Raw genomic sequence first — 25250 nt, forward strand, 5'->3', positions numbered from 1 at the left:
CAATTTTGAATTTAGATAAGTCAAATTTACATTTACGAAATTGATCTCACTCATATAAATCCAATCTAAATTAACAAAACTGATAACAAGAGAATTTGTTAAGGGTAAACAAAACAATTTACACAATATAAATTAAATATGTAAAAATATATAAAAATTTGACTAAAACAATAAACAAACGAAGAGATAAAACTAAAAAAAACAAGCTGTTATTGATATCTAATTTCCAAAGCCAAATTCGGCTTTAGAAAACTCATGTGCGAATGCTCCCAGGCTTACCACTGGCAATGTTACTCTGGTAGAAGTACACTAAACAAGACTGCACATTTTCCAGAATCATAAAATGCAGGAGGAATCAACTACTCATCTCAGTCTCTCAGCGTTATGTCGGAGGAGGCGCTGCACATTCTGCTTACTACACACAACCCTCCTGCAGATTACTCTACATATCTTCACTTATTGCAGACCTGCATTCTCAAGAATGCGCTTTCACAAGCGAAAAAAGTCCACTCTTTCATCGCTCACAGGCGATTTCCATTTGCTACACTTACAACTTTTCATAATAAACTTGTTTACATGTATGTCAAGTGCAGAAGTTTGGAGAATGCTCGAAAAGTCTTTGACCACATTAAAAAACGAGACACCGTCTCATGGAATACGATTATTGCAGCATACGGAAGACATGGGTGTCCTCACGAGGCAGTCACACTGTTTCACCAAATGCAAGAAACAGGCCTGCAACCCGATCAGTTCACATTTGCCAGCGTACTCCCAGCCTGTGCCAAAATAGGAGCTTTGGAACAGGGCATGGCCATCCATAAAAGCCTAGAGGATAGAGGAATTTTGTCAGATGTTGTAGTTGCAAGTGCTCTCGTAGACATGTATGCAAAATGCGGAAGCATTGACAGAGCCCGTGAATTGTTTGACAGAATGCCTCATAGAAACGTGATCTCGTGGACTGCAATGATTGCAGGATATGTACAAAATGGATTTGTTGAAAAGGGTATAGAAACTTTCAAGCAAATGCAATTGGCAGGTGTAAAGCCAAATTCGACAACCTTTGTCAGCATCCTCCCCGCCTGTGCAAAAATGGGAATTTTGGATCAGGGTATGGATATCCATCAAAGCATAAATGATAGAGGAATTTTATCAGATGTTGCAGTTGGAACTGCCCTGGTAGACATGTATGCAAAATGTGGAAGCATAGTTAAAGCACGTGAAGTGTTTGAAAAAATGCCTCAAAGAAATGTGGTCTCATGGACTGCAATGATTGCAGGATATGCACAAAGAGGATTTCTTGAAGAGGCTCTAGAAACTTTCAAGCAAATGCAAATGGCAGGTGTACAGCCAAATTCCACGACCTTTTCTATCATCCTTCCTGTCTGTGCCAAACTGGGAGCTTTGGAACAGGGTATTAACATCCATCAAAGCATAAAGGAGAGAGGAATTTTTTCAGACGTTGTTGCAACTGCCCTGCTAGACATGTATGCAAAATGTGGAAGCACAGACAAGGCCAGTGAACTGTTTGACAAAATGCTTCAAAGAACTGTGGTTTCATGGAATGCAATGATTGCAGGTTATTCACAAAATGGACTTGCTGAAAAGGCTTCGGAAACTTTCGAGCAAATGCAATCAGCAGGTGTAAAACCAAATTCGACAACCTTTGCCAGCATCCTCCCCGCCTATGCCAAAATGGGAGCATTAGAACAGGGTATGAACATCCATCAAAGCATAATGGAAGGAGGTTTTTCCATAGATATTATAGTTGGAAATGCTTTGGTAGACATGTATGCAAAATGTGGAAGCATTGACAAGGCACGTCATCTGTTTCACAGAATGCCTCAAAAAGATGTTATCTCGTGGAATACAATGATTGCAGGATATACACAAAATGGATTTGTTGAAAAAGCTTTAGAAACTTTCAAGCAAATGCAATTGGTAGATGTGAAGCCAAATTTTACAACCTTTGCCAGCATCCTCCCTGCCTGTGCCAAAATGGGAGCTCTAGAACAGGGTATTAACATCCATCAAACCATAGTGGAAGGGGGATTTTCGTCAGATATTATAGTTGGGAATGCTTTAGTAAACATGTATGCAAAATGTGGAAGCATATATAAGGCACATGAACTGTTTGAGAGAATGCCTCAAAGAGATGTTGTCTCATGGAATGCAATGATTGCAGGATATGCACAAACTGGATTTGTTGAAAAGGCTTTCCAAACATTCAAGAAAATGCAATTGGCAGGTGTAAAGCCAGACTCCACTACATTTGCCAACATCCTCCCTGCTTGTGCCAAAATAAGAGCTTTGAAACAGTGTATGTATATCCATCAAAGTGTAGTGGAAGGGGGATTTTCATTAGATCTTATAGTTGGTAATGCTCTGGTAGACATGTATGCAAAATATGGATACATGGACAAGGCACACAAACTGTTTGACAGAATGCCTCAAAGAGATGCTATCTCATGGACTGTCATGATTGCAGGATATGCACAAAATGGATTTGTTGAAATCGCTTTAGAAACTTTCAAGCAAATGCAATTGGCAGGTGTAAAACCAGACTCCACAACCTTTGCCAGCATCCTCACTATCTGTACCAAAATGGGAGCTTTGGAACAAGGTATGGACATCCATAAAAGCATAATAGAAGAAGGATTTTTTTCAGATATTATCGTTGGAAATGCTCTGGTGGACATGTATGCAAAGTGTAGAAGTATAGACAAGGCACATGAAATGTTTGACAGACTGCCTCAAAGAGATGTCATCTCGTGGAATGCAATGATTGCAGGATATGCCATAAATGGATTTGATAAAAGGGCTTTAGAAACTTTCAAGCAAATGCAATTGGCAGGTGTAAAGCCGGATTCCACAACCTTTGCCTGCATCCTCCCTGCTTGTGCCAAAATGGGAGCTTTAGAACCGGGTATGGATATTCATCAAAGCATAATGGAAGGGGGATTTTTGTCAGATATTATAGTTGGAAATGCTCTGGTAGATATGTATGCAAAATGTGGAAACATGGAGAGGGCACTCACACTGTTTGAAAGGATGCCTCAAAGAAATGTCATCTCATGGAATTCAATGATAGCAGGATATGCACAAAATGGATTTGTTGAAAATGCTTTGGAAACTTTCAAGCAAATGCAATTGGCTGGTTTAAAACCAGACTCCACAACCTATGCCTGCATTGTCCATGCCTGTGCAAAAATTGGAGCTTTTGAACAGGGCATTAGCATCCATCAAAGCATAATGGAAGGGGGATTTTTACCAGATATTGTAGTTGGAAATGCTCTAGTGGATATGTATGCAAAATGTGGAAGCATAGACAAGGCATGTGAACTGTTTAATAGAATGCTTCAAAGAAATGCCATCTCATGGAATGCAATGATTGCAGGGTATGCACAAAATGGGCTTGTTGAAAAGGCTTTAGAAACTTTGAAGCAAATGCAATTGGCAGGTTTAAAGCCAAACTGCACAACCTTTGCCAGCATCCTCCCTGCCTGTGCCAAAATGGGAGCATTGGAACAAGGTATTAGCATCCATCAAAGCATAATGGAAGGGGGATTTTTGTCAGATATTATGGTTGGAAATGCTCTCATAGATATGTATGCAAAATGTGGAAGCATGAACAAGGCACTTGAATTGTTTAAAAGGATGCTTCAAAGAAATGTCATCTCATGGAATGCAATTATTGCAGGATATGTACAAAATGGATTTGTTGAAAATGCTTTAGAAATTTTCAAGCAAATGCAATTGGCAGGTGTAAGGCCGGACTCCACAACTTTTGCTTGCATCCTTCCTGCCTGTGCAAAAATGGGGGCTTTGGAACAGGGTGTTAGCATCCATCAAAGCACAATGGAAGGGGGATTTTTGTCAAATATTATAGTTGGAAATGCTCTAGTAGATATGTATGCAAAATGTGGAAGCATAGACAAGGCACGTGAATTATTTGATAGAATGCATCAAAGAGATGTTGTCTCATGGAATGCAATGATTGCAGGATATGCACAAAATGGATTTGTTGAAAATGCTTTAGAAACTTTCAAGCAAATGCAATTGGCAGTTGTGAAGCCAAATTCGACAACCTTTGCCAGCATCCTCCCTGCCTGTGCCAAAATGGGAGCATTCGAACAGGGTATGGACATCCATCAAAGCATACTCGATGGGGGGTTTTTGTCAGATATTATAGTTGGAAATGCTCTAGTAGATATGTATGCAAAATGTGGAAGAACAGACAAGGCACACGAACTGTTTGACAGTATGCCTCAAAGAGATGTTATCTCATGGAATACAATGATTGCAGGATATGCACAAAATGGATTTGTTGAAAAGGCTTTAGAAACTTTGAAACAAATGCAATTCGTAGGTTTAAACCCTGATTCCACAACTTTTGCCAGCATTCTACCCGCCTGTGCTAAAATGGGAGCTATAAAACAGGGTTTGAATATCCATCAAAGCATAATGGTTGGGGGATTTTTGTCAGATATTATAGTTGGAAATGCTCTAATAGACATGTATGCAAAATGTGGAAGCATAGACAAGGCACATAAACTGTTTGACAAAATGCCTCAAAGAGATGTTGTCACATGGAATGCAGTGATTTCAGGATATGCACAAAATGGATTTTGCAAGGATGCTCTCAAAATTTTTGAATTAATGAAGCACTCTGGAACATATCCTAACATTGTAAGCTTTGCTTGTGTTCTATGTGCATGCAGCCATGCAGGTTTAGTGGATGAGGGCTGTGCATACTTCAATCACATGAGTAACCCTTATTGCATTACACCTACAGTTGATCACTATGTGTGCATGGTTGACCTTCTTGGCCGTGCTGGCTATCTTGAGGAGACACTAAGATTTATCATTAAGATGCCAGTTAAAAGTGTGGTGATTGTGTGGATGTGTTTTCTTGGTGCCTGTAGATCACATATGAATATAGGCTTAGGAATGTTTACAGCAACACTGCTTTTTGATTTGGATCCTAAAAATGCTGCCACATATGTTCTTCTCTCAAACATCTATGCAGAAATGGGCAGGTGGGGTGAGGTTCAAATGGTAAGGAGATTGATGAAAGATAGAGGAATTAAAAAGATCCCTGGATGTAGCTGGATTGAGAGCCATAAAGTAGTACATGCTTTTTGTGTAGGAGAAAGATCACATCCATAGACACAGGAGATCTATGCAAAGTTGGAGAATTTGCCTTGGGAAATGAAGGCAGCGGGGTATTTTCCAGATTCTAGACATATACTTGATGATGTGGAAGAGGAGGTAAAAGAACTATTTCTCTACCACCATAGTGAAAAGTTGGCAATTGCATTTGGTTTGTTAAACATACCCCCTAGAACAACTATCAGACTTGTTAATAATCTTAGAGTATGTGCTGATTGCCATACTGGAACGAAATTTATTTTATCTCCAAGATTGTTGCAAGAGAAATTTTTGTGAGAGATGCAAACTGGTTCCATCATTTTAAGCAGGGACAATGCGTTCCAATATTTTAAGCAGGGACAATGCTGTTGCAGAGATTATTGGTGATGCTAAATGAAGCAATCTGAAAATTGGCTTGCACTATAATAATGTGCACTGTGTTACACCTATAGTAATAATGAAGGGACAAGGTTTTAGTTTCAGTTTCTAGAAAGTCTCTTTTTATTGATGTTTGGAGTATTTGGCAGTGCAGATCACTCTGTTGGCTTCGCAAAATTAGATGCATCCAGTGCAATGCAGATCACTGTTTATATACACTGTTGGGGTAACTGTCACATACTTGTTCATTATAACACAGATGTTTCATTGAATTGTTTTCATAAAACGTGCATATATATGAAATGAAAAGCAAGAGGAGGTGGAGGATGGGGAAAATCAGAAGTCAAGGAACAGTTGAAGTAAATGGAAAGATGGTTGTTCAGCAGGAAATCTGAGAGGAAGGCTCACAATTACTGTTGTCATTTTTTATAATTCTTTTGTTTGTGTTAGTTGTATCATCTTTTGCCTATGTCAGATGAACCATCTGAGATTAAATTACACAATCCAGATTTGGTATGTAATTTTATATAATTGCATATAGATTTTGTCTAATTTGTGCTTAGATATTTCTAGTGTTGCTTCACATCCCTAAACTATTGTTTAAGTTAATTTGATTTCAATCTGTTTGGTTTTAATTAGAAATAAAATATTATAATCTAAATATTATGAAGTAAACAAAAATTACAATTGTGTTTATTTTGTAATTAATAGATATGCATAGCACTTGATAGACTCCATGATGAAGTTTATAGACTAATGGCAGAGAGAAGAGATAAAATTTCAATATTTTAAAAAAGGAAATTTAGAATTTATATTGCACTGTAATCACACATCAACAATATTAGAAAATTGTGCATGATGAGATTTACATATTAGTACCAATAAGATGAGGGTTTGAAGGTGTTGAGAGAGATGCATACGGCATTTTAGAAGTATTTGGAATGACAATAGGCTTAAGACGAGAAACTCAAGGATCAAAGCTAGAAGACTCTAGAGAAACACAATGGGAGATATCCACAAGATTAAAAAGTATATTACTATTATATTCATAATATTTTCAAATTGACTGCTTTATTACATGTGACAAACCTAACAAATGGTGGTAAAGGTTAAATTATATTTGAAAATATAGGAATTGAATAATTTTGCACTCATGACATACCTAGCAAATGGTAGTGAAGACAAAATCCAGTTTGCCACATCTAATGTTTGTTTTACAGTCCTTAATCACAACTACATTAACAATCTTGAAAAAACTTTCATTAGTTGTCATATCTAGCAAATGCTAGTGAAGACTAAATTCTATATGCTACATCTAATGTTTGTTTCATGTCAAAATTTTATGATAGGGATTAAGTCATAATGTCCAAAGACTTTTGAATCATTTGGTTAACTTTTTTTTGTTTAGTTAATTTTAAAATGTTGAAACATTATCATGAACATATGTACATTTGTATACAATGAAGATAGAAAAGCAATTTTTGGAAAGAATCTAGAATGATGAATTTTAATTCTCCTTCTTATTGAAATGTGTTTGACAACTTCACGGTTACATGAAAACATGCATTTCTAAGTCATAAGTCTTTATAATGAGTGTGCTCAATCTTTACAATGACAGAAGAGAATTTGTTATGAAGTGCCTTCTATTCTTGTAAAAGTTAAAATCACTTTGAAACTATCATGAACGATATGACTCCTTAGGTCCAAAGGTACATCTAAAATTGTAAATGAATATTTTGTGTGTGTTGTATTAGTATTAAACTTTGGACTGGAAGCAACTTTATTGTAATAGTTTTGTCCTACCAATACCATATGCCATAAGTCAGATTCTTAGTGGGAAGTTTTGATGTTGTAAGTCTAAAGGGCTGATCATAAGTCTTGGGTAGGGTTCTCCAAATCAGGTTAAGAGGGTTTTGTGTAGAGATGCATTGATTTGGCCTTTGGCCATTAATGGTGGTCAATCCTAATTGTGAAAGCTAAGTGGTCATCAACTTTGGGAAGTGTGGCATTGCTAAGAGCCAACACTTTGGAGTTAATCTTGATTCCACAAGGCAAGGCTAGTAGCCATGATGTTTACATTACCTTTATAATGTTGGTTCAAAACCTAATTGAATATTCAAGTTTAGAAGCCCAACCAATGTATCCAAGAGTACCTGAAAAGATGAGTTGTATAGCCATTGCCTTTGTGTGTTGATGTTCATTGATTACGCCCTTACTTTTGCATCAATTTTGGAGCTTTGGAGTATTGTTATATTTATTTTCTTTGAGCCTTGATTTGGAGTTCTTTAGAGATTTTTTCCATCCCTCTTAAGGATTCATTTATTTCTCCCTTCTTCTCATCATGCTATCCATTTTCTTGCTCCTATAACCATAAGATTTCCCCCTATTCCCTTATCCATTTTTCACATACATCATGTCTCCACATCCATCTCCTTGTCCAAATCATTATTATCCTCTAAATTGTGTCTTGGTGATCTATTTTTTTTATCTCCTCGTGTTTCATTTACCTATTTTTCTTTTGCTTTGTTGTTCTTTTGCAACTCATACAATTTCTCCATTTTAGCTATCACTATTGTCATATCCTTTTTCCATGATGTGATTATATAGTTTCCACATCTTAAATATGCATGTGAATTTTCGTTACAATACCCACAAGAGGGGTAACTAGGGTAGTATCTGGTTTAATATTTTTATTTCGTAAGTTTTCTTCATCAATTTTTGTTTACATGTTGAATGCAAAAGAATTAAGTATTTATGGTAGTTATTACAAAAAATAGTGCTCAAGAGATCAAAATAGAGTTGCCATTTAGTTTTTGGGTTGTTTTAGGCATAGTTCAAACCCTTTACTATTCTAACACCTTTCTCTGGCTCTAGCACATTTGCCTAGGTCAATTATGTCATTGTCAATGCCCCCTTTCCACAAAGCAACTTCTTAAGCTCCCAAATTTTGTTGAATGTCTCACTAGTCTTTTGCATCCTACACAATTCATTTGATTGGTTTCATTCGGTGGAAGTGTTTCTTTTTCTTTTTCTCTATTTTTATCTTTTTGTAAGCATAAGAGATCATGTTTTCGATTAATTTATTGTTCTTTACATGCCACAATTCACTCCTTTCAATTATAGAAGCCATACACCTAAAATCACACCTCTAGAAATTTCAAGTCATTATGAGGTCATTTATGTACGAAGCTAGTTTAACCTTGATATCATTTGTATCAAGCCACAAATTTAACCCTCTCTTATTGCTTCTAGATTTAAGCTTGAGCTTATATGTTGCATTCCAAGCCTATTCCACCATTTTTAGTTGTACTTCCAAATGTATTTGATTCCTCTATTTTATTGCTTTTTGTTTCTTACCCATAGTTTATAATTGTCTATTTCAATATCCCAATTTGTTTCTAAGTGTTTACCTCTAAGTGTTACCTTCTAATTATCATGTTGTCAATCTCAACTTATGTATAAATTAATTAATTACAAATTAGACTCCTAAAATGATTTTTTTTTTAATTTTATAATACTTTAACACACACTTTATTAAAAAAAACAAAAAACTCTAAACCATCTCTTTTTGCTTTTTGTTTTCTTTCATAAATACGAGATGATACCAAAAAAATCAAACATGCCCTTTAAATAAGAGAAATATATACAAGTTAAACATTAAGATCAAACAAGACACATATGCCTTTTTTAAAAGAACAAGTCCAAAAAAACCAAAAAAAAATATAAATAGTGAGCTCAAATAAAGAATACGCCCATGACCAAATTAATTAATTAATTAATAATTATTTTTTAAATTTATGTGTAGTTTTCATGGGTTTATGTGAATATATGAAAGTAAAATAAACAGTGAAAATAATGTCATACATGCAAATAATGCTGATGAAAGAACTGAAGCAATAAAATGTGCATTAAAATTATTAAATGGATCAATCTGAATGTAGCCATGGAGAAGTGTACTAAATTTGCGTGGTCGAGCTTGGATTGGAAGAAAAATGGCGTCCCAAAAAGCGTTTTGCAGTGGCAAGCCATTGTGGTATATTTAGACTGAATTGAAAATTTCTACGATCCAATTACAATCATAAAATGTCATTGCCAACCGATGCTCATCTCAATCTCGGAGCGGAACATTATGATCAAGAAGGCGCTGCACATTCTGTTTACTGCACACAACCCCCCTGAAAACTACTCTACATATCTTCAATTATTGCAGACTTGCATTCTCAAGAACACACTTTCAGAAGGGAAAAATGTCCACTTTCATCGCACACAGGCAATTTGCAAATGCGACTCGCTCGACATTTCAGACATTTCATAATAAGCTTATTGACATGTATTTCAAGTGTGGAAGTTTGGTGGATGCTCGAAAAGTCTTTGAACATCTGAAAGAACGAGACAGCGTGTCATGGAATACGATTATTGCAGCGTATGGAAGACATGGGTGTCCTCACGAGGCAGTCACTCTGTTTCATCACATGCAACAAACAGGTCTCCAACCCGATCAGTTCACATTTGCCAGTGTATTCCCAGCATGTGCCAAAATGGGAGCTTTGGAACAGGGCATGGCCATCCATCAAAGCATAAAGGACAGAGGAATTTTGTCAGATGTTGTAGTTGCAAGTGCCCTGGTAGACATGTATGCAAAATGCGGAAGCATAGACAAGGCACGTGAGTTGTTTGACAGAATGCCTCAAAGAAATGTGTTCTCGTGGACTGCAATGGTTGCAGGATATGCACAAAATGGATGTGCTGAAAAAGCTTTAGAAACTTTCAAGCAGATGCAATTAGCAGGTGTAAAGCCAAATTCCACAACTTTTGCCAGCGTCCTCCCTGCCTGTGCCAAAATGGGGGCTTTGGAACAGGGTACAGACATCCATCAATCCATAAAGGATAGAGGAATTTTGTCAGATGTTGTAGTCACAACAGCCCTCGTAGACATGTATGCAAAATGTGGAAGCATAGACAAGGCCCGTGAACTGTTTGACAGAATGCCTCAAAGAAATGTGGTCTCATGGACGGCAATGATAGCTGGATATGCACAAAATGGATTTGTTGAGAAGGCTTTAGAAACTTTCAAGGAAATGCGATTGGCAGGTGTAAAGCCAAATTCCACAACCTTTGTCAGCATCCTACCCGCTTATGCCAAAATGGAAGCTTTAGAACAGGGTGTAGATATCCATCAAAGCATAAAGGATATAGGAATTTTGTCAGATGTTGTCGTTGCAACTGCTCTGGTAGACATGTATGCAAAATGTGGAAGCATAGACAGGGCACGTGAACTGTTTGATAGAATGCCTCAAAGAAATGTGGTATCATGGAATGCTATGATTGCAGGATATGTACAAAATGGATTAGTTGAAAAGGCTTTAGAAACTTTTAAGAAAATGCAATTGACATGTGTAGAGTCAAATTCTACCACCTTTACCATCATCCTCCCTGCCTGTGCCAAAATGGGAGCTTTGGAACAGGGTATGGACATCCATCAAAGCATAATGGAAGGGGACTTTTTGTCAGATATTACAACTGGAAATGCTCTGGTAGACATGTATGCAAAATGTGGAATCATAGACAAGGCATGTGAACTGTTTGATAGAATGCCTCAAAGAGATGTCATTTCATGGAATGTAATGATTGCAGGGTATGTACAAAATCGAATGGTTGAAAAGGCTATAGAAACATTCGGGCAAATGCAATTAGCAGGTTTAAAACCAAATTCCACAACCTTTGTCAGCATCCTCCCTGCCTGTGCCAAAATGGGAGCTTTCGAACAGGGAATGGACATCCATCAAAGAATAATTGAAGGGGGATTTATGTCAGATGTTATGGTTGCAAATGCTCTGATAGACATGTATGCAAAATGTGGAAGTATAGACAAAGCACGTGAACAGTTTGATAGAATGCTTCAAAGAGATGTCATCTCATGGAATGCAATCATTTCAGGATATGCACAAAATGGATTTGTTGATAAAGCTTTAGAAATTTTCAAGCAAATGCAATTTACAGGTGTAAAGCCAGACTCCACAACCTTTGTCACCATCCTCCCTGCCTGTGCCAAAATGGGAACTTTAGAACAGGGTATAGACATCCATGAAAACATAATAGAAGGGGAGTTTTTGTCAGATATTGTAGTTGGTAATGCTCTGGTAGACATGTATGCAAAATGTGGGAGCATAGACAAGGCACGTGAACTATTTGACAGAATGCCCCAAAGAGATGTCATCTCATGGACTGCAATGATTGCAGGATATGCACAAAATGGATTTTGCAAGGATGCTCTCAAAATCTTTGAATTAATGAAGCACTCCGGAACATGCCCTGACATTGTAAGCTTTACTTGTGTTCTATATGCATGTAGCCATGTAGGTTTAGTGGATGAGGGCTGTACATACTTCAATCACATGAGTAACCTTTATTGTATCACACCTACAGCTGATCATTATGTGTGCATGGTTGACCTTCTTTCCCGTGCTGGCTACCTAGAGGACACCCTAAACTTTATCATTAAGATGCCAGTTAAACCTGTGGCGGTTGTGTGGATGTGCTTTCTTGGTGCCTGTAGATCACATATGAATATAGGCTTAGGAGTATTTACATCGACACTGCTTTTTGATCTGGATCCTAAAAATGCAGCGACTTATGTACTTCTCTCAAACATCTATGCAGAAGTGGGCATGTGGGGTGAGGTGCAAATGGTAAGGAGATTGATGAAAGATAGAGGAATTCAGAAGACCCCTGGATGTAGTTGGATAGAAGACCATAAAATGGTACATGCTTTTTGTGTAGGAGATAGATCACATCCACAGACACAGGAGATCTATGCAAAGTTGGAGGAATTGGCTTGGGAGATGAAGGCAGCAGGGTATTCTCCAGATTCAAAACATCTACCTAATGATGTGGAAGAGGAAGAAAAGGAATCATTTCTCTGCCACCATAGTGAAAAGTTGGCAATAGCATTTGGTTTGTTAAACACACCCCCTGGAGCAACTGTTAGAGTTGTTAAGAACCTTCGAGTATGTGCTGATTGCCATACTGCAACAAAATTTATCTCCAAGATTGTTGCAAGAGAAATTGTGGTGAGAGATGCAAACCGTTTCCATCATTTTAAAAATGGACAATGTTCATGCAGAGATTATTGGTGATGCTTTATAGAAGCAATCTGAAAAATAGGCTTGCACTATAACAATGTGCACTGCGTCAGACTTGCAATAATAATGAAGGGACAAGGTTTTATTTAAAGACTAGAAAGTTTTTGTTTCTATTTTGAGTGTTTAGCAATCCAGATCATGTTGTTGGCTTCCTAAAATTATATGGATAGTGTAATGTAGGTCACTGCTTATATACACTGTGGGGGTATTTGTCAAAGACCTGTATTATGGTAAGGTGGATGTTTCATTGAATTGTTTTCCTGAAACCTGCATGTGTATGAAATTAGAAGCTGGAGGATTAGGAGAATGAGAAAGAAAACAGGACGAGGAACTAAGTAAAAGAAAGATGCTTGACCAATAGAAAATGCAAGAGGATCTTGTGTTGCTTCGCAACCCTTTGCTTAGTGAGATAGCTAATAGATTTGTGAATTCACAGATATTTTTAATTTGATTTAATCTCAATATTCTTTCTTTTTAAAATAAAAATCCTGTCATACACTTGTTTCTTGAGTGAGATGGGAGGTCCTATATGACAAGTCACCATTCCAAACAATATATATTTTCTAAAATACCAAACATACACGCTATACAATAGTTAAGGACCTTGAACAAACGAAGATCCTCAACCTGAACCATGAGTAGCCATAAATCCATATGCCTTAGGCAATTATGGAGTATCCACACAAGCACATAACCCTCAATAATGCATAGATATCCATAAGGAAGAACTTATAGAGTCATGCTTTCTTTTAGGGGGCTAGAGTTGACCAGTCATAGACAAGTTTACACATTTTATTTGTATCCAAAGTGCCTTCGAGGAATAGAGCCTTCGAGGAATAGAGAGATCTTAAGCCAAATCAACTTATAACATACAAGAGTAAACTACCATAGTTCAAAGAACATACATTCTAAATGCATAGCAACATCACCATGCCTACTTTACAGGAGGGACTAATCAACACTTTATAATATAAACTCCTTTGCTACTCATACAAATTCTGTAATTACTAGTGCTATGAAAAGAATGGCATGCTTGCATCATTTGGCAAAGCATATGATTAGACAAAAAAGCATTGATGTTATACACATTAATAATGAAAAAAACCTAGAGGGATGCCATGTACTGACTTTGAAGCTTTGAAGCCCGACCATTTTAACATACATATTCAATATGGATACAAAATATTGAGTGGAATTAATGAATATGCCAAAGTCATAAATCCTAAATAGTAATGAAAGAAAACAATTATAGTGTTTTTTACAATGTATCAACAATGCATTAGACTAAAATTCCATGAAGTTCATTGACTTTAGGGTTTTGCCCTATTACTTTAGAAGGAAGCTCCCTATCATTTTTCTCATAAACAAAATCATAAACTTGCCTCCATACAAAATTGGTCATATTATTCCTATTTTTTAAGAAATTCTATAGAGAACTTAGATATCTATAACATAAGTTACAATAGGAATATCTTTGCTAAGTTTGTAATCTCCCTATTTAGAAGGAAAATTCTAGCTAGAGGTATAGTTGTGTTAAACCCTAATTTGGACCTCCACCTAGCTCCCAATACTCGAAATATATGTGGAAACCATTTGAGGCCATGACAATGTTGCACAAAAGAGAAAAAAAAAACTTATATTATATCACTCCTACAACTTACTCAATAGGATATAGTCACATATATATCCCATTTACCATAACCGACTACGTAAGTTGGGGTCATTCATGAAAGGACTCAAACACAAGGACTCTAAGTCATAAAAACTTAAAAGAAAAGTTCATAGTAGGAGGCATGATTTTAGGAAACAAAACAACCTCCTAAGGAATCATATCTATGTGTGTCCTTAAAAAAAAAATTCCCTCTTTCCTAAAAAGGTTATAATATCTTGCATCATGGGAAACATGATTTTAGGAACCAAAGTGTTTCCCAATAGCCTCTTGTTAATAAATTTCAGCACCAAGACTCTAATGAAACCCTTTTTCCAATACGAGGGAGAGAAACCAAAGTGAAGTCGAAACAACAAAAATGAAAACCATCATAATAAAAAATATCCTTCTCATCCTTAAGAATGTTCCAACATCAATGCTAATGTATTCTTATAAGGACAAATATATACCTCTACCATAGAGCTCACTTGCTAACATAGCTTGGGCCAACCAATTTGGTCAATATAGTTTTAAATTCAAATCCATGGATAACAAAGAAAGTAAGTTTTAGATAAGTAATATGCAATCAAACTTAAGAACAATATATTAGGACCCCAAGCCTATAAATTGCCAAGGCAACAATATATGACATCTACAAGAAACGTACAAGCCCAAGATAACATGACCCCTAGGAGATTTTCTTAATAAACCAATGGCACGACATATAAATTTGTAGGGTACTAATATACACCCCTATATTAATCTCTACCTCTCAAATTTATGGTTTTGATGCCCCTTGCATACACTAGGATAATTAAAATATCTCCTCATTAACCAAGCATCCTGTATACCTATTTTTTGCTACATTTTTGTATCCCTTTATTATTTCTATCATATCAACCATGGGAATTCCCCAAACCTACATCTAACTCAAAATTAGGTTCAATTATCATCCCATACATTATATCTTTACAAGGAAAACCTTGAGGAGCTATGAAAAGAATGTCATTTTATAGAAAGATTTAGTTTAAAATCACTTAAACATCCCAACCCCCAAACCCTTTCCAAACTAACTATCATAGTGTATCCCCCTAATGTAGATATCTTAATTACAATATACATATTAATCTAAATTATAATTGAAGAATTTTAGAAATATTGGTGATTCTTTGGAGTAGGGTTGTGATATTACCAAAGGGTATCCAATAACTAGATACCAAACCTAAACAACCTTATTGTGACTATTTTTTCATTTTTCAATTGCATTTTAGTTGTGATTAAGTAGACACGGTGTGATTATGAAGCTCTAACACAATACAAGACTATATGGTGTAGAAAACGGTAGCTTCATGACCTTGCCAAGACTAGCAAAGTGAATGGCATTTCCTCTTATTGACTTGTACAAAGTGATTTATAGAGGATTTTGAATTTCATTTATAAAATCCCTCCCCCTCTTTTGTGCATACGTCCCTACCCAGTTAGCTACTTGTATCACATTAATTAAATAATCTCCTTTCACCCTAATACGAAAGCAATATATTGGGTCACATTTTAGTTATATAGAAAACCTTAATATGAATTATTGTGATAAAGTATCGTTTTAGAGGTGAATCACTTGGGCCATGACCATAAATAGTACCACTAAACCAACAAAAACTACATGATGTAATGATAAACTAATCAAATAATGATAATAGAATCAACACAAGAAATACCACAAAACGCTTCTACCATTGTAAACCCCACTATCTTGCACTTTGATAGGTAATTTATATATACTTTTAAATTTGTTTCTACACTCTTAACCAAGTGTTAAAAATGTTTGCACTACATGAACGTTAGATAAATAAATCAATAGTATCTATTGAGAGCACCAAAACAAGAACCAACACATGAATCTGAAGCAATTAACATTACCAATATTGGATGATCAAGATAAATCATAAATATAATACATTATATATTTATAGTTTTAAATCTAATGCATTTATCTAAACCACCTACTATATCAGTCACAACTATAGAAAAATGCCCACCATGTCTCATAATGATGCCTTCACGATGTAATAATCTACAATACTATATTAAATAAAATTGGGGATTACAATATCATGGATTTGGTTTCTCTCTTACCAAGGTGGGGTCACACCTTTTGTGTATGGAATTTGTTAGGTAGTATTGGTTGATATGGAAAGAGGCAATCAAACACAACAATCAAAGATTAAATCTGTAAACAAAATACAATAATCTCTGCAAAAGCAAAAGACAATAATCTCAGCAATAAAATTAACTATTAAACTTGCATTTCCAATGTCTCTCATGTGAGGAGAAAATACAGTTATATAGGAGGTGATGGGACCATGTCTTGTCTAAAATTATTGTGTCAAAAATACGATAAAAATCAAGTGGAAGCTAAAAATTAGGAACAACGTCTGCAACATGGCTAACAAGAAGCTCAATCTCAAGTGTTGACTTATAGTAGTGCTTGAGAAGATCAACATTAACAACATCATGGATGCCCTACTGAGCTAGAAGATCAAGTCAAAAATAATTTTCAGACACCTTTTGAATAATAGTATAAGGTCCCTAGTGGAGTGACTGGACCTTACTATGTACTTTCTATTGGAAGCGACCTTTGTCTAGGTATAACCAAACTCTATCTCCAACTTGAAAATTATGAGAAATGCGATGACGGTCAATAAATTATTTTTTTTCTTTTTCTAAATCTTCTGAAGAATTTGAACTACTTTGGATTGAAGATTTTGCAAATGTTGGATGAAGGCTTGGGCCTTAACTTTCTCTTTCTAAATATGCATAGTGACTGGAGAGAGTAAAGATGAAGGCAACTCGTATAGATCTAAAGGCTAAAAACCAAGACATACCTCAAAAGGTGAGTGACCTATAGATGAAGAATCATCCAATTGTATGCACTCTCTATTAGTGTTAGGCTCAAATCCCACTTGACAGAAGAACTATGGTGATAAATCCTCAAACTTTGTATAAGAGTTTGGTTCACAACTTTAGTCAAACCATTTGATTGAGGATGAAAAGCAATGGAGAAGCTAAGAGAGAATCCCAAAATCTTCCACAAAGATTGCCAAAAATGGCCCACAAAATGTGATTCATGATCTGAAATAATGCTAGTTGGTAAACCAAAACATCTCCAAACAAAGTCAAAGAAACGTTGGTCTAAGTCATGTGCACAACTTGTCTTACAATGTCAAATAAACTTAGCCATCTTGTTTAATCGGCCAAAAACCAAAAAATCACAATCATGATAGTGAGAAATTGATGGAAAGTCACTAGCCAAATCCATAGAAATGCTCTTCCAAGGATGAGAAGGAATAGGAAAATGATTACTTAAGCTCATCTTTGTATTGGTTGATTTGAAATGATAACAAAATGCACATCTCTTGAGAAAAATGTAGAACATGTAGTTGCATATAAGGACAATAGGCTTGAATCAGTTCAAACAATGAATTATTTTCTACTTGCCAAAATGACCACCATTAAGAATAGAACATGCCTCCTTGAGAAGAGAAGTGTGACGATCTCAAGGGACACAAGTTTATCCAACTTGTAGAGAAACCATTGATATGAAAATATTGGAAAAGTGTCAAACTTGAAGTTAAAGGATTATGAAGACTTGTGTATGTAGTGCCAAAATTAGGATCTTGAGCATACTAAGAAGACCATGTCTGATAACCCAAATGAGAAGTGGTCATAGTAGTTAAATTATGTGTTGTAGGAGCATGACTCAAAAAATTTGCAACATTGTTGGTGTTTCGTTTCGATGACCAAGTGAAATTGGTGTAAATATGAAGACCACTTCATATGCCTTGCTTCTTCAATTGTTTTCTAAGATTGAAGAAACTATAGAGGCAAGTCATTATTATGAACAATTGTTTCTTTTCCCAAAAGATAATGCTTCAAATACTTGATGTTTGGACCAATGCATATAATTATTTATCATATGCCGAGTAGTTCCTTTTAGCAGCAATTTTTTTTTCTAAATGATAGGCCATGTAATGACCATTTTGATTTAGAACAACTCCAAGTGCATATTGTGAAGCATCTATCTCAATCGCAAAAGATTGTGAGAGATTTGGTAGAACAAGAATAGGTGCATAAGATGAATTCTCTTTCAATGTGTTGAAAGCATGGGAATGATCTTCTATCCACTTGAATGCAACATTAGTCTTTGTGAATTGGTGCAAAGGTGTGGCAATGTTTGAGCAATGCAAGATGAACTTGTTGTGGAAGTTGGCAAAACAAAAAAATCCTCAATTCATTGAGTTTTGAATGAGTAGGCCACTTCAGAAGAACTTCATTTTTTTGTTGGATCAACACGAATACCATACACATCAATGACAAATCCAAGATAGGAGATGGATGTCTAACCAAAAGAACACTTAGGAAATTTAGCATACAAACTACTTGACTGAAGCATATGAAGAACATGCTCCAAATGTTGAAGATGGACTTTCCAAGTGTGAGAAAAGACAAAAATATCATCTAAGTACATGATAACAATTTTTTTGAAACAATCATGAAATACCTCATGCATCAATTTCATAAAGTGGCAGGAGCATTGTTGAGACCAAACAACATCACAAGCCAATAAAAAAGACCCCTTTTATTTTTAAAAGTTGTCTTTCATGTGTCCTCTGTCTAAACTTTAACATGATGATACCTACGTTTTGCATCAATCTTGGAGAATAATTTGTCACCTTGAAGTTGATTCAAAAGGTCATCAATCCATAGAAGTGGATATTGATTTTTTATAGTGATCTTATTTAATACCTAAAAATGAATGCAAAGATGTCAAGTTCTATCTTTCCCGAGCACAAGCAAAATGAAGCACAAGGGGATTTACTTGGTTTAATGAAATTTTTGGACAACAAATCCTCAATTTTCTTTTTGATTTCATTAGTCTAGAGAATGATCATCGATATATTGGAGCATTAGGTAGAAGTGCAACAAGAACAATGTTGGTAGTGTGATTGATTTTTCATTTTAGAGGACGTGTCTTAGGCTCCTAAAATACACGTAAATGTGTCTACAACAATGTTTCAATGGTAGCAACTTGATTTAGACATAATTAATTTTTCCTTAGAATTATTAGATTATGGTCTTATGAAAATTAGTGCAAACTCTTGTGCTTGATTGATAGCTTTTCATGTTTGTCTCCAACATAGTATTATAATTGTGGTACTCTTAGTATATTTGATTACATATGTCTTTCTATCTTGTATTAGTGTACATGTATTATTAAAGTCATTATAATGAGCTTTGTTATCATATTGATAGGGTTTTCCTAGTGCAACAAACCACAACAGTCTATGGTGGTCACATGACAAGTGAACTTATCAATGAATTTGAGACCAAATGTAAAATACATGGTGTATGTGTGTGTGATCTAAGAGGATGAACCATTATCCTTCCATCCAAGTGAATATGGATGAGGATGTGGATCCATCGATAAATGAAATTTGTCTACAATGGACTTAGCAGTCAAGTTTTTTTGTGATCCATTATTGATGATACAATCCATAGAATGATGATTTGTGTGGGCAACTTTATTAAGTATACCTTTCAACTCATTATATGTCTTATCATCACCAAAAGTCTTGTTGGGAACATTCTTTTTTTTCTCATTATGAGACTATACAATAAATTCTTCTTCTTCTTCAACTTAAAACATTTAGATTGTTCATGTCCCTTGTTTTTACAATAACTACCAAATTTAGTAGATTTCTTAGTATTAGAAGGAGAATGAAAATAAGAGGAAGGAGAATAATTTTCTCTTTAGAAATTTTTATTATGGCCAAGAACATGAAGCTTTTGAAGGACCTATAGAAAAAGAAGGTTGAGATGTTCAAGATTGGGCAACAATTTTCTTCTTCTACCAATTGTGTTTAATAGTGTTGCTAGGGTAGTATATTTCACCTCCCTGGACAAGTGTTCATGCAACCCACTCTTGAACTTTAGGATGAGATAATCAGTTGGATCTTGCACTCAAAGTAGTATCCTTAATTAATTGAATTTGCAAATGTAATTTTGCATAGACATCTGGCATCCTTGTTGTAGGAAAAGCCACTTGATATGCAATCTTGATCATAGTTGGAATGGTTGAATGCATCCTTAAAATCTATGACAATTTGAGTAAGATTTTGATCAATTTGTCATTTAATGACCAAAACCTTAGCGACCCTAGAGAGCAACAATTTTGCAAATGAAATTTTGTCATCATCAAGAATCTCATTGTAGGCAAACCATATCTCCATATCAAGAATCCAAGTGTAGAGCACATCAATATTTCAAGATCCATCATAGATCTTGACCTCATATATTGTTGGAGGTTAATGGCCTTCAGGATTAGGAAGTTGTTGAATTATAATATCATTGACTTTATCAATCAATGTGGTAATAACACCAACAAGTTCAACAACTCTCAGCTAAATTAGCAACCATATAATTGCGAGTAAGAACTAGTGAAATGTTTTACACCTCACAACAACAAAAATGGACAAGCAATAGGGACCAACTCCCTACTAGACTTGGGTTTGATGAAAATAATTAAATTAAGAGATCTTTTAGAGCTAAATGAAACCGCTTTAGAAGAATATTTGAGACTTTACTAGACACAATTTGAAAAAATTTCAAATTAAAATATCAATCAGATTACAACCTATGGCATTAATACATATATATGTATGTATGCATGTGTGTGTGTGTGTGTGTGTGTGTGTGTGTGTGTGTGTGTGTGTGTGTGTAATGAAAATAATTAAATCAAGAGATCTTTTAGAGCTAAATGAAACCGCTTTAGAAGAATATCTGAGACTTTACTAGACACAATTTGAAAAAATTTCAAATTAAAATGTCAATCAGATTACAACCTATGGCATTAATACATATATATGTATGTATACATATATATACATATACATATATACATATATATATATATACATATGTATATACATATGTATATGTATATACATATGTATATGTATATATACATATACATATGTATATATATACATATACATATGTATATATATGTATATATACATATGTATATGTATATATACATATGTATATGTATATATACATATGTATATGTATATATATATGTATGTGTATATATATGTATATACGTATACATATATACACATATATACATACATATATACATATACGTATATACATATATACATGTATAGATATATATACACATGTATATATACATGTGTGTGTGTGTGTGTGTGTGTGTGTGTGTGTGTGTGTGTGTGTGTGTGTATATATATATTGTAGTCACACAAATCTGTCCATTTTAATTAAATGAATATTTCGTATTTATTTGATTAAAAATCCACTAGCCATCAGTTAATTAAATAAATATTTAATTAATTCATCTCCAAACATTCTTCTATTAATTAAATAAATTATTCAATTTATTTTAATTAATTCATTAAATCAAATTCCATTCAATTAAATAAATAAAATCTATTTATTTAATTAAAATTCCCTTTTCCTCTTTTAAATAAATTAAATAAAACATTTATTTAAATCATTATCCCCACCCCACTTGCATTTTCCTACAAATGCAACTTGCACACATTTTGGAATAAATGAATTTTTATTTTAAATAAAATCCTATTTTCCCTCACCCACCAAATCCACTTGCAAAATCTAATCCCCTTCTAGATTCTTCTAACCCCTTCCTAATTAGTCTAATCCATCCCCTAATTATTGTCACATTCCTAAACAAAATGGAGTCACTTCTCAAAGCCTAAAAGTCTTTGATAACCATTAAAGGCTTTCAACCTTCAGCCACTAAATGGCTCAAAGTCTTTGATAACCTTTAAAGGCTTTCAACCTTCAACCACTTAATCCACAAAGTCTTCAAAAACCATTAATGGTTAACCCAAACCCTCCCACATGGTTAAAACATTTGTTTTGACTCAACCTCTACCCAACCCAAGGGTCTCATCAGGCCTTTAATGCTTTGACCATGATTATCTCTTAATCATTTGCACAAAGGTTTATCCTTGGATTAACTCTTAATCCAATGGGTAATCTTAATTTAGGCTCGACCCTTAACCTCTAGATAACCATGAGGTCTTCTCAGGCCTTTAATGCCTCCAACCTCTTCTCTCAACCCAATCCTGTGTTGACACTTGTCACCATTTTATTGGTGCAAATTGTGTACATGGATCTCCAACTTTCAAGCTTGGCCCTTGATTAAACCTTTCAATCCTAGCCATCCATTGCTCCATTTTTCCTATAAATAGAGCCCATTCCTTCATAATTGAGATCCTGAAAACTTGTATGCATTTAGGCTATAGACATTTTAGAGAGCATTTAGCATAAGCAATCTAACATTTTGTCTTTTTGGTAAAATCAATCATTTTAGCATCAATAGCATAGTATTTAGCTTTTCATTTCATATTTGAAGCTTAATATTAAATCTCAATCCTCCATAAGCATCCATAGTGCAAAAAGCTGCTGAGAGCTACACTATTTTGGAACTTGGAGAGGAGAGGAACAAGGGAGAAGGAGCTAAGGCCATGCTAAGAGGTAGTTGGAGATGCCTCATAATCTTTGTTTCATTTATTAGATACATTAGCATGCTTTTAGTGTCTCTCTTGGTATGCCTTCATAGATTAGTTTTTGATTGACTAACACTAACGGTTTTTGTGTCTTTGGTGTTGTTTATCATTTGCTAACCTTTTGCCATTTTGCAGGGCATTATATATATATATATATATATATATATATATATATATGCATACACATATATATACATACATACATACATACATACGTATGTATGTATATGTACACACACACACACACACACACATCTTTTGGGAGAACTATGATAAAAAAAATTGAAATAAAGAATTTATATTCTTTATTTCTAAAATAAAAACCATGTTTTTGACTCAAAACCACTTTTTTGTACTCAAAACCACCAACAAAATCACTTGTGTGTCTTTGGAATGAGCATTTACAACAAAAATATTGAAACAATGATAACTTTCTGGAAACATAACAAAATTTGAATTTTTAAAATGTTTTGGAAAGATTAAATTGAGGCCTTTGAAACCTAGAAACTATTTTACAAAATATTGTTAATGAAAGAACAACATGACTTTTGAAAGCAATTTCACAAAAAACAATTAAAATAAAAATAATTTTTTTTCAAAATATTTTTGGTGAAAAATCTCTCCATGTGCAAATGAAGAGAGCTTTCAAAACATACTCATATTTATGAGAGCTTCAATAACTAAATCAAATGGATTAGAAGAAAATTTCAAACCCATGTACTAGGGAATGTTTTGATATCAGCTGATATGGAAATAGGCAAAAAACAAACAAACAATGAGAGATTAAATTTATAACAAAATACAATCTATACAATTAAAAAAAATATAACACTTGCATTCCCAAAGTCTCATACATGAAGAGAAAATACAATTATATAGGCATGGAATATGCTATATTTGCATGATTGAGTATATCTTCCCAAATCTCAATGAAAACAAAAACTAAATAACAAATAAAATGACAATATACTATTTAAGAATGTTGTTTCTCCCTTTGCAAGGTGGAAAACTATGTTGGAAGGGCTTTTGAGGAGATTAGTCCATTGAAGGGTGTGAAGTTGGATTCAAGTTATATTGTTTCAAAATTTATTGCTTCCTTGGTTGTTGTTCTTGAGCCAACCTCTATTGTGGGTTCTACCACCCCTGCGGCTACTTGGTTGTTGCTCTTGACCCAACCCTTGATGTTAGCTTTGTTGATCTAATTGTTTCTTCTTTTCTATTGGATGATGTTCCTACTCTTAACACTAAGGGAGTGGAAGATCATTGCTCCCTGTAAGTTCAATTTGGGGCATCTCTCTTGGTTAAAAGCACAATGTCGTGTCACCCTTTTATAAAAGAAGTGGCCAACACAGCTATAACTGTTTAACTTCGACCGCATAAAAGTGATATTTCTAAATTGAATTTCAAAATGATGTAAACTGATCAAATGCAGAAATATTAATAAAATTTATTTATGTTATTTTTTAAAAATTAAAAAGGAAAATTGATATTTTTTTTCATATATTCAATGACAGATTTTTTTATTGCTTAAAAATGCTGAAAGTTAAGGGTTTTAGTCGTTGTCACCAAAAAAATGAAAACGAACTTATTTTTTCTTAGTTTAATTTTCTAGATAGAGGACACACACACACACACACACACACACACACACATGCAGTGCTAAAAAAGATAAAAAAAAAATTGATGTATATTTTTATTGTAATAATATTTCGAAGTCCAATGTAGCTGAATTTGGCAGTTTTCATTTGGCATCACCTTTCGTCTACTAAATTTAGCATTATCAAAAACAAATGTACCCTTTTGGAGAAGATTCTCTTATCTAGTGAAAAATATTTTTTTGTAAAATTTTTCAATATCATTTAATATTTTTTTTAATGTCAAATCGGCCTCCTTTTTAACTTAAAAAACCTACATGTAATGTTTAAAAATAAAAATATTAAAAAAATTATCTGTCAAGATTCGTGACTTTGAGCTCTACAAAAGTTATTTTTTGAATTTTGTAAAAAAATTACAGCATAAGTGAAAAGTTTCAAAAATGCAAACAAAATGTTGATTTTGCTGCCACATCACATGACACATAGGATAGTTCCGCTAAACTACGTTTATATTAAAAATAGTTCGGCCAAACTCAATTTGGTTGAACTCTTGGTGTCATCTAGGCACCATGACCACACCAACGAGTACCACGTAGCAGAAAAATAGTTTCGTCGAACTCAGTCTAGCCGAACTAAGCTCGGTCAAACTGTGCCAGTTAGCCCAAAGGGTGACACAACTTTGTGCTTTTTCCCTCTTATAGATATGGAGGATGCGCATATCTAC

At 34.6% G+C, this 25250-nt stretch overlaps 2 protein-coding genes across 2 annotated transcripts; both read left to right on the forward strand.

Annotated features, from left to right (window-relative positions):
• The first annotated feature begins 227 nt into the window (after window positions 1–227).
• Window positions 228–6078, forward strand: LOC131047998 (pentatricopeptide repeat-containing protein At3g09040, mitochondrial-like). Its single transcript, XM_057981821.1, has one exon. It carries the CDS (start codon window positions 385–387, stop codon window positions 5164–5166), a length of 4782 nt encoding a protein of 1593 aa, XP_057837804.1. The 5' UTR covers window positions 228–384; the 3' UTR covers window positions 5167–6078.
• Window positions 6079–9410: 3332 nt separating this feature from the next.
• Window positions 9411–13073, forward strand: LOC131048005 (pentatricopeptide repeat-containing protein At3g24000, mitochondrial-like). Its single transcript, XM_057981831.1, has one exon. The coding sequence runs from the start codon at window positions 9774–9776 to the stop codon at window positions 12660–12662; it is 2889 nt and encodes a 962-aa protein (XP_057837814.1). The 5' UTR covers window positions 9411–9773; the 3' UTR covers window positions 12663–13073.
• Window positions 13074–25250: the final 12177 nt, after the last annotated feature.

This window comes from Cryptomeria japonica, chromosome 10 (genome assembly GCF_030272615.1).
Source record: "Cryptomeria japonica chromosome 10, Sugi_1.0, whole genome shotgun sequence".
In the NCBI taxonomy this organism is placed as follows: Eukaryota; Viridiplantae; Streptophyta; class Pinopsida; order Cupressales; family Cupressaceae; genus Cryptomeria; species Cryptomeria japonica.